Source organism: Xiphophorus maculatus, chromosome 1, assembly GCF_002775205.1.
Source record: "Xiphophorus maculatus strain JP 163 A chromosome 1, X_maculatus-5.0-male, whole genome shotgun sequence".
NCBI classification, from domain to species: Eukaryota; Metazoa; Chordata; class Actinopteri; order Cyprinodontiformes; family Poeciliidae; genus Xiphophorus; species Xiphophorus maculatus.
Genome location: NC_036443.1, coordinates 29071909 through 29082685, shown reverse-complemented (window position 1 = coordinate 29082685; position 10777 = coordinate 29071909). Strand labels below are relative to the sequence as shown.

The following is a 10777-nucleotide window of genomic DNA, read 5'->3' as shown; positions in this document are numbered from 1 at the left end:
ACAGAAATCCCCTGCCTCATTGATCCTGATTGATTACTCCCATTCTGCTTGTTTCAGGCGTTTCATTTATATGGAGGAAAAGTCCTGTTGCTGCAGGTCTCACGTTGTGCGTATAATGCTGCGTTGAGTCGTTTTTAAGCGAGAGGAACCAGGGCTGCGGGATTAGCCTGATAGTTTATTCATCGACCTTCAGCCGTTCAGACGGAGGAGCAACGAGTTTATTCAACTGGTAGTGTTCTCACGGGAGGTTTCATCCGACAACAACAAAAAATGTCGTTCCACGTAGAAACAAGCAGCTTTAGTAGTGAGTAATACATGTTTACACTGCGTGGGAGGGCTTTTATAATCTATTATGATGCTTTGGGATGTTTGAGTAGCAACATTTATTGGTGATGTGGGGAAAAAAAATATTTTCCAAGCAATTTCTCCTTTATTCTCTGTTAATTCATCATCTCTTGCATTTTCTCATCAGCGTTTCCTTCGTTTTACTCACCAGCTGAAACCAACAAGGTGCTGTACTCACTCCAAAAATGTCAACAAGTTCAGAGAAAGGGACTTAGCTCGGTTAAATGCTAGGCTAAATGAGGCTAAAAGCTAAAAGCTCTCTGACTCGGGTTGAAATTTTAACGTGTTCTAGAGATACAGTCTGAAATATTGTGAAGATTAAGAGCTTTTTTTCAAACAAAGACTTAAAAACTGCTGCATTATTTTAATTTTCAGGAGTTTAGATCAGCGAGTTTCAAATGTTTCACCTTCTGACCTGCAAAATAACAGAAGAAACAAAAAAGACAAAGATTTAAAAAGTGATTAGCAGCAACTGATGACATCATCCAGGACATATTATCGTGAAATATTGTCTCTGTTGCCTTAAATTGAGATGGGAGCAGTCTTCAGTCAGAGGCTTCTTTAGATTCGTTGAAAAACTGACTGCTACTGGAGATCCTTCCTGCCTACAGAATCACTAGTCACAACATTTTTTTTGAAGATATGTGGATGACATGAGTTATGACAACATTTAATATAAAAAGTTGGAAGGTAATTGAATCATTTCTGTGTAATTAAGCTGATAAATAATCTATTTCTGACAGAGGATCTGTGACCAAAATGTTTTTAGATCTTTATCTTAAAAAGTTTCATTCATTAAAAAAAAAAATCAACTTTCACTGTATTTTTTGTATAAAATGCTGATTTTAGCACAACCTGGCTGTTCTAATACTGCATCAGATGTTGAAGATAACTATGAAGTCGTTTTTGCAGCAACATGCAGGAGAAAGAATAGTTTCTGAATTATAAAGAATTTTTAACTGAGTAAGGAAGGTTTCAAAGTGTCCACAACCTTTTCAGGACAATCTCCTTGAGAGAGGGCAATAAAACATAAAGTGCCACCAGTGCAGAGCTTGTTGAATCTGGGTGGCTCCTGGGTGTGAGTGTGAAAATTAAAGAAATGGTGAGAGCTAACACCTGTCCTGATAAAACCACCGATTAACTTTCTCATCCAAACGAGTAATTTATTAGTTTAAAAATCTGCTTTATAATAAATATACTGCATATGATATTAAATTTTTACACAAAATAATCAGCTAAATGTGAAGGAGTCTAACTGAAATCAAATAAATCTGTGGATCTTAATAGTTGACTGATTTGACAATTATCAAAAAATAAATAAATTAAAAAAACAAAAATGGTAAAAAATGGAAAATACATTTTATCCATGTTTATATAATCAAATACAATCTTTTATTGTAAAGTGAGAAACTGGACATAATTTTTCTTTGGTAAAATAGAAATGGTTGAATCTCTGCCTTGAATTTATCAAGTCGTGCTGCATCTTGAAACCGAGAGAGAAACAAAAACTGAAATCTGCTGCAAAGCTGAAATATTATATTCAGAAACTATCTTCAGGTTTCAGGTTCTGTCCATCAGGAGAACCGGGACATTTCCCAGTGGCCTGGATTTGGTACCACTGGAGCTTCTTATCCAACTGTTTTGTGAAATAATTTGCTAGTGAGAATACTAATTTTTCTTATCAATTATTAAGGAATTATTGACTTGATTATTGACAAGCTCTGATATCTTGCTGAAAACTTACTTATAAGTTAATTTTGTCTTATTTCAAGTGTAAAGACGTATCTGCTCTAGAAACTAGTCTAAAATACTTTTTGTTCTTTTTCAGGGTAAATTCACTTATCATTATATGGAGCTGACATTTTAACTTTCCTCATGACAGGTCTGAACTCAACTATTGAAAAATACATATTAGTGGCATTGTCTTGTTCTTGTATTATTTAATTATTTTTCTTAAAAAGTTACAACTTTACCTTTGCTGAATTCTTTACTAATATAATCTCTCTTTCCTAATATAGACTCCCTTCTTCTAAATTTCATTAGGTGCATTATAAGCCAGACTCAGATATTCCTGTTCTACCTGCTCTGAAAAACACCTTGATGATGGGTGGATCAAGAATGTGCTGAAGGTGACAGCTGATTGGCTGTGACGTCTCTGCACTGAGAAGAAGATGAGAACATAAACCTGTTTATGCTTTAAGGAAGTGAAACTAACACAATCACTCTGACTGAGAGGAGAAATGGAGCTGAATCACCTGGACCCAGAAACTTTCTCCTGTTCCATCTGTTTGGATCTACTGAATGATCCGGTGACTACTACCTGTGGACACAGCTTCTGTATGATCTGCATTAAAACCCACTGGGATGCAGAGGATCAGAAACGAATCCACAGCTGTCCTCAATGCAGGAACACATTCATACCGAGGCCTGTACTAAACAAGAACACCATACTAGCAGCTTTAGTGGAGCAGCTGAAGAAGACTGGACTCCAAGCTGCTCCTGCTGATCACCGCTATGCTGGACCTGAAGATGTGGCCTGTGATGTCTGCACTGGAAGAAAACTGAAAGCCATCAAGTCCTGTTTGGTCTGTCCTGCCTCTTATTGTGAGAAACACCTTCAGCCTCATTATGATGTGGCTCCTTTGAAGAAACACAAGCTGGTGGAGCCGTCCAAGAACCTCCAGGAGAACATCTGCTCTCGTCATGATGAGGTGATGAAGATTTTCTGCCGCACTGATCAGAAGTGTATCTGTTATCTCTGCTCTATGGAAGAACATAAAGGCCATGACACAGTTTCAGCTGCAGCAGAAAGTACCGAGAGGCAGAGAGAGCTGGAGGAGAGACGAGGAAACATCCAGCAGAGAATCCAGAACCAGGAGAAAAATGTGAAGCTGCTTCAACAGAAGGTGGAGGCCATCAATCGCTCTGCTGATAAATCAGTGGAGGACAGTAAGAAGATCTTCACTGAGCTGATCCGTCTCCTCCAGAAAAGAAGCTCTGAGGTGAAGCAGCAGATCAGATCCCAGCAGGAAACTGAAGTGAGTCGAGTCAAAGATGTTCAGGAGAAGCTGGAGCAGGAGATCACTGAGCTGAAGAGGAAAGACGCTGAGCTGGAGCAGCTCTCACACACAGAGGATCACAACCAGTTTCTCCTCAACTACCCCTCACTGCCAGCACTCAGTGAGTCTACACACTCATCCAGCATCAACATCCGTCCTCTGAGACACTTTGAGGACGTGACAGCAGCTGTGTCAGAGCTCAGAGAGAAACTACAGGACGTCCTGAGAGACTCGTGGACAAACATCTCACTGATGGTCACTGAGATGGATGTTCTACTGTCAGAACCAGAACCAAAGAGCATAGCTGGATTCTTAAGATATTCATGTGAAATCACTCTGGATCCAAACACAGCAAACACACATCTGGTACTATCAGAGGGGAACAGGAAAGTGACACGGATTTACAAACCTCAGTCTTATTCTAGTCATCCAGACAGATTCACTGATCGGCTTCAGGTTCTGAGTAGAGAGAGTCTGACTGGACGTTGTTACTGGGAGGTGGAACGGAGCGGGTCAAATGTTTTTGTAGCAGTCGTTTACAAGAATATCAGTAGAGCAGGAAGTGGGAATGAATGTATATTTGGATATAATGACAAATCTTGGGCATTAGATTGTTCCCATTCTAGATTTGCTCACAACAACATCTGGACCTCCGTCTCAGGTCCAGTTTCCTCCAGAGTCGGAGTGTACCTGGATCACAGAGCAGGTATTCTGTCCTTCTACAGCGTCTCTGAAACCATGACTCTCCTCCACAGAGTCCAGACAAGATTCACTCAGCCGCTACTGGCTGGAGTTTGGGTTGGAGGTTCTGCAGAGTTCTGTAAACCCAAATAGATTTTCTCTCGCTGATTGTTGATCATTTTTCATGGTTCTGATGTCTCCACTCTGATGTTCTGTTCTTTGTTTTTCTAGATAAAATGTTTCTTTTGTTTATTTTTTTGGTTCCAGGAGCCATAAAGGAAATCACTGCTGATGTTTTCTTTCATCCTTTTATGACACAGAAATATTTCTTCACATTTAAATCCAAACTTTTCTCCGCTCTAATATTTTTTCCTTTCATATTTATATTCACATATTTGCATGTTCTTGTTTAAATTAGTTCAAATTGTAGTGAACTAATCTTGCTGATGTTTGTTTATTGTGATCCAAGAAGAAACTGAAACTACCATAAAGTTAAAACAGATTATATTTACTCTTAAATACCTTATATTTAGATTAGAGAAATGAAAGTCTCCTGTTCTGTATCTTTGACTTTCTTCAATAAAATAAATTATTACAAAGACATTTGCAAAGTTCCCCTTCATTATAATAATAAGTTGTGAGTTTTCTCATCTGAATTGTAAAAACATTTCCTTCAAAGCGTCTCAAGTTCTTCTGGTTTAGATCAGATGTTTGGTTTTGTCATGTCCCGTGTTTTTCTGTGTATTTATTTCGAGTTTCTGTGTCTCAGTCTCCGTGTTGCCCTGTCTCCCCTTGATTGTGCCCAGATGTTTCTCGTCTCTGTGATTACCCTCTGTATATTTAACCCCACCTGTGTACTTTGTTCCTCGTCGGGCCCTTGTCTTAGCTGTCTATGCGTCTGATGTTTCCGAGTCCATTCGTTAACCAGTTGCTACCGGCGTTGAGTCCTGGCGTCCGCTCAGCCGTGCTGCCTGTGTTTTGTGGACTATTTTTGGATTATTTGTCATTAAACCACCTTCTATCATCATACCTGGGTCTCAAGCTTCTGCCTCACCATCAACACCGGCACTTCTTGACAGGTTTCTCCTTCATTCATCAAGAACACTCTGCTTCCTCCACTGCAGAGAGATTACAGAAAGAAAGCTGAGCTGGAGATCCTGGTAGCAGGAATGAAGACGAGGTTGAAGCTCCTCCACTGGCAGTTTGTTGAACATTGAGCTTTAAACCTGTCAGAAACCATGGAGACATGTCATAAAACACAGGAGAGCTGCTCAGATGTTCAACCTTCAAATAAATGAACATGAAATGTAGAAATAGACGTCTGACAGAAACGTTTCCATTCCGGCTTTATTTACAAAGCATTTTAAAAACAATAAATTGACCAAATTGCTGTAAATACCAAGATATAATCACAGTAACTGTAAAAATTCAAACTTTAACCTGAGTTAAAAGTTTATGAGAAAAATTAAACCTTAAAATGAAACTTGAAAACATGAAGAGACTCAGTTTGTCTGAAACTGTGAAACCATTCCACAGTTTTGGGTCAGAAACTAAGAATGTTTGGCCATTTAAAACCCTTAACTGTGCTGACTCTGTATTGTGACGGTTCGTAATCCCAGATTAAAACACTTCATGGATTGTTGCACCTTGAAAAGAACTGAAAAACTCATATAGATTTTCACATTTGTGCAACTTTATTGAACAAACTCCACAGTTTGAGCACACAGCGTGCGAGAAGAATTCAGACGCAGCTCCTTTAAATCTGCACAGGTTGATCCGGTTTGCAGTGTTGATGTGAACAGGAAGAAGCAACTAAACAAACCACATTCCTGTTTCTGCAGCTGAAGTCTTTCACTCCAGAGCTACAGATTTACTCTTTGGTGAAACCTGAGCAGTTTCACAGAACTGTGCACAGGCAGCCGAATAAAGAGTAAGAACTAAATAAAATTAAACATGGAGGCTAAACACAGTCAGCCTGATTTATCCATTAAGACAATAAAAGAAACAGCAAAGAAATATTGATCATCCCCAGGGAAGCAATTAACTGAACACAGACAATTAAAACAGATCTGACCTGAGAAAACAGATGTTTATGGTTGGATCTGAAACTCTGGCAGTAAAGAAGACAACCGTAGTTTGTTAAAGGCTGTTGAACCGATTAACGGATCTAAGGGATCGCTACTGAAGGTAATTGAATCATTTCTGTGTAATTAAGCAGATAAATAATCTATTTCTGACAGAGAATCTGTGACCAAAATGTTTTAGATCTTTATCTTAAAAAGTTTAACTCATTAAAAAAAATCAACTTTCACTGTATTTTTTGTATAAAATGATGATTTTAGCACAGCCTGGCTGTTCTAATATTGCATCAGATGTGGTTTATGAAGATAACTATGAAGTCGTTTTTGCAACAACATGCAGGAGAAAGAATAGTTTCTGAGTTATCAAGAATTTTTAACTGAGTAAGGAAGGTTTCAAAGTGTCCACAACCTTTTCAGGACAATCTCCTTGAGAGAGGGCAATAAAAAAATAAAGTGCCACCAGTGCAGAGCTTGTTGAATCTGGGTGGCTCCTGGGTGTGAGTGTGAAAATTAAAGAAATGGTGAGAGCTAACACCTGTCCTGATAAAACCACAGATTAACTTTCTCATCCAAACGAGTAATTTATTAGTTTAAAAATCTGCTTTATAATAAATATACTGCATATGATATTACATTTTTACACAAAATAATCAGCGAAATGTGAAGGAGTCTAACTGAAATCAAATAAATCTGTGGATCTTAATAGTTGACTGATTTGACAATTATCAAAACAAAATAAATTAAAAAAACCAAAATGGTCAAAAATGGAAAATACATTTTTGCCATGTTTATATAATCAAATACAATCTTTTATTGTAAAGTGAGAAACTGGACATAATTGTCCTTTGGTAATAAATAGAAATGGTTGAATCTCTGCTGTTTTATTTAGAGCTAAAATACATTTTCAGCATATATTTATCAAGTAGGTGCTGCATCTTGAAACAGAGAGAGAAACAAAAACTGAAATTTGCTGCAAAGCTGAAATATTATATTCAGAAACTATCTTCAGGTTTCAGGTTCTGTCCATCAGGAGAACCGGGACATTTCCCAGTGGCCTGGATTTGGTACCACTGGAGCTTCTTATCCAACTGTTTTGTGAAATAATTTGCTAGTGAGAATACTAATTTTTCTTATCAATTATTAAGGAATTATTGACTTGAAACAAGCTCTGATATCTTGCTGAAAATTTACTTATAAGTTAATTTTGTCTTATTTCAAGTGTAAAGACGTATCTGCTCTAGAAACTAGTCTAAAATACTTTTTGTTCTTTTTCAGGGTAAATTCACTTATCATTATATGGAGCTGACATTTTAACTTTCCTCATGACAGGTCTGAACTCAACTATTGAAAAATACATATTAGTGGCATTGTCTTGTTCTTGTATTATTTCCTTATTTTCTTTAAAAAGTTACAACTTTACCTTTGCTGAATTCTTTACTAATATAATCTCTCTTTCCTAATATAGACTCACTTCTTCTAAATTTCATTAGGTACATGATAAGCCAGACTCAGATATTCCTGTTCTACCTGCTCTGAAAAACACCTTGATGATGGGTGGATCAAGAATGTGCTGAAGGTGACAGCTGATTGGCTGTGGCGTCTCTGCACTGAGATGAAGATAAGTGCATAAACCTGTTTATGTTTTCAGGAAGTGAAACTAACACAGTCATTCTGACTGAGAGGAGAAATGGAGCTGAATCACCTGGACCCAGAAACTTTCTCCTGTTCCATCTGTTTGGATCTACTGAAGGATCCGGTGACTACTACCTGTGGACACAGCTTCTGTATGATTTGCATTAAAACCCACTGGGATGCAGAGGATCAGAAACGAATCCACAGCTGTCCTCAATGCAGGAACACATTCATACAGAGGCCTGTACTAAACAAGAACACCATACTAGCAGCTTTAGTGGACCAGCTGCAGACGACTGGACTCCAAGCTGCTCCTGCTGATCACCGCTATGCTGGACCTGAAGATGTGGCCTGTGATGTCTGCACTGGAAGAAAACTGAAAGCCATCAAGTCCTGTTTGGTCTGTCCTGCCTCTTATTGTGAGAAACACCTTCAGCCTCATTATGATGTGGCTCCTTTAAAGAAACACAAGTTGGTGGAGCCGTCCAAGAACCTCCAGGAGAACATCTGCTCTCGTCATGATGAGGTAATGAAGATGTTCTGCCGCACTGATCAGAAGTGTATCTGTTATCTCTGCTCTGTGGATGAACATAAAGGCCATGACACAGTTTCAGCTGCAGCAGAAAGGACTGAGAGGCAGAGAGAGCTGGAGGAGAGACGAGGAAACATCCAGCAGATGATCCAGGACCAGGAGAAAGATGTGAAGCTACTTCAACAGGAGGTGGAGGCCATCAATCGCTGTGCTGATAAAACAGTGGAGGACAGTGAGAAGATCTTCACTGAGCTGATCCGTCTCCTCCAGAAAAGAAGCTCTGAGGTGAAGCAGCAGATCAGAACCCAGCAGGAAACTGAAGTGAGTCGAGTCAAAGATGTTCAGGAGAAGCTGGAGCAGGAGATCACTGAGCTGAAGAGGAAAGACGCTGAGCTGGAGCAGCTCTCACACACAGAGGATCACAACCAGTTTCTCCTCAACTACCCCTCACTGCCAGCACTCAGTGAGTCTACACACTCATCCAGCATCAACATCCGTCCTCTGAGACACTTTGAGGACGTGACAGCAGCTGTGTCAGAGCTCAGAGAGAAACTACAGGACGTCCTGAGAGACTCATGGACAAACATCTCACTGATGGTCACTAAGGTGGATGTTCTACTGTCAGAACCAGAACCAAAGAGCAGAGCTGGATTCTTAAGATATTCATGTGAAATCACTCTGGATCCAAACACAGCAAACACTAAGCTGGTACTATCAGAGGGGAACAGGAAGGTGACATGGATGGTTAACTATCATTCTTATTCTAGTCATCCAGACAGATTCATTGTTTATTATCAGGTTCTGAGTAGAGAGAGTCTGACTGGACGTTGTTACTGGGAGGTGGAGTGGAGCGGGTCAAATGTTTTTGTAGCAGTCGCTTACAAGAATATCAGCAGAGCAGGAAGTTGGAATCAATGCACATTTGGATATAATGACAAATCTTGGGCATTAGATTGTTCCAATTCTACATTTGGTTACAACAACATCTGGACCTCCGTCTCAGGTCCAGTTTCCTCCAGAGTCGGAGTGTACCTGGATCACAGAGCAGGTATTCTGTCCTTCTACAGCGTCTCTGAAACCATGACTCTCCTCCACAGAGTCCAGACCAGATTCACTCAGCCGCTGCTGGCTGGAGTTTTGGTTGGAGGTTCTGCAGAGTTCTGTAAACCCAAATAGATTTTCTCTCTCTGATTGTTGATTAGGTTTCATGATTCTGCTGTTCTGTTCTTTGTTTTTCTAGTTAAAATGTTTTTAGTTTTTCTGAGTTCCAGGAGCCATAAAGGAAATCACTGCTGATGTTTTCTTTCATCCTTTTATGACACAGAAATATTTCTCCACATTTAAATCTAAACTTTTCTCCGCTCTAATATTTTTTCCTTTCATATGTATATTCACATATTTTTGCATGTTCTTGTTTAAATTACTTCAGATTGTAGTGAACTAATCTTGCAGATGTTTGTTTATTGTGATCCAAGAAGAAACTGAAACTACCATAAAGTTAAAACAGATTATATTTACCTTGTATTTAGATCAGAAAAATGAAAGTCTTCTGTTCTGTATCTTTGACTTTCTTCATTAAAATAAATTATTACAAAGGAACTTGCAATGTTTCCCTTCATTATAATAATAAGTTGTGAGTTTTCTCATCTGAATTGCCAAAACATTTCCTTCAAAGCGTCTCATGTTCTCCTGGTTTAGATCAGATGTTTGGTTTCTCCTTCATTCATCAAGAACACTCTGCTTCCTCCACTGCAGAGAGATTACAGAAAGAAAGCTGAGCTGGAGATCCTGGTAGCAGGAATGAAGACGAGGTTGAAGCTCCTCCACTGGCAGCTTGTTGAACATTGAGCTTTAAACCTGTCAGAAACCATGGAGACATGTCATAAAACACAGAAGAGCTGCTCAGATGTTCAACCTTCAAATAAATGAACATGAAATGTAGAAATAGACGTCTGACAGAAACATTTGGTAGCAGAACTTCTGTTTGCTGTGAGAAGAGTTAAAGTTTTACAGCTTCTATAAAACTATAACTTATCAGCAACAAAAAACCTAAACAGATAAGGAAATAATGCAAACTTTCAACTCTCTGTGTCCTTCTGCCATTTCAGTTCAGTGAGGAAAAAGGCAACAGAATTTCCTGAGCAACAAAAATCTTCACACTGTGAAGAAATCAGGTGTTAGAGATCTGAGTTTTGGGGCTCAGTCTGTTGTTTTGATCATAAAATGTTGTGAAGATCTTTACGTGTTTTATTTTCAGAGCCCTCCTCTTCCTGTAATCTGATATCCCTCCCTCTTCTTCCTGGTTTCAAACACCTTAATGCTGAATCTGGACCTCCGTCTCAGGTCCAGTTTCCTCCAGAGTCGGAGTGTACCTGGATCACAGAGCAGGTATTCTGTCCTTCTACAGCGTCTCTGAAACCATGACTCTCCTCCACAGAGTCCAGGCC

General features: G+C 39.1%; 2 protein-coding genes across 4 annotated transcripts; both read left to right on the top strand.

The window, feature by feature from the left end:
- The first annotated feature begins 2412 nt into the window (after window positions 1-2412).
- On the top strand, window positions 2413-4659 carry LOC102217907 (tripartite motif-containing protein 16-like). Its single transcript, XM_005817380.2, has one exon. It carries the CDS (start codon window positions 2586-2588, stop codon window positions 4236-4238), a length of 1653 nt encoding a protein of 550 aa, XP_005817437.2. The 5' UTR covers window positions 2413-2585; the 3' UTR covers window positions 4239-4659.
- A 1323-nt stretch (window positions 4660-5982) lies between these two features.
- LOC102231747 (tripartite motif-containing protein 16-like) lies at window positions 5983-9918 on the top strand. Of its 3 annotated transcripts, none has more exons than XM_005817289.2 (2): window positions 5983-6272; window positions 7815-9918. In XM_005817289.2, exon 2 carries the CDS (start codon window positions 7854-7856, stop codon window positions 9504-9506), a length of 1653 nt encoding a protein of 550 aa, XP_005817346.2. In that variant the 5' UTR covers window positions 5983-6272; window positions 7815-7853; the 3' UTR covers window positions 9507-9918. The 3 variants fall into 3 exon arrangements, with proteins under 3 accessions (XP_005817346.2, XP_023192774.1, XP_023192765.1); XM_023337006.1 differs by having other exon boundaries at window positions 7657-9918; XM_023336997.1 differs by having other exon boundaries at window positions 7442-9918.
- Window positions 9919-10777: the final 859 nt, after the last annotated feature.

Bases quoted from the DNA above. Each gene is read 5' to 3' on its own strand.
- LOC102231747 (XM_005817289.2), top strand. From the start codon at position 7,854: ATGGAGCTGAATCACCTGGACCCAGAAACTTTCTCCTGTTCCATCTGT.
- LOC102217907 (XM_005817380.2), top strand. From the start codon at position 2,586: ATGGAGCTGAATCACCTGGACCCAGAAACTTTCTCCTGTTCCATCTGT.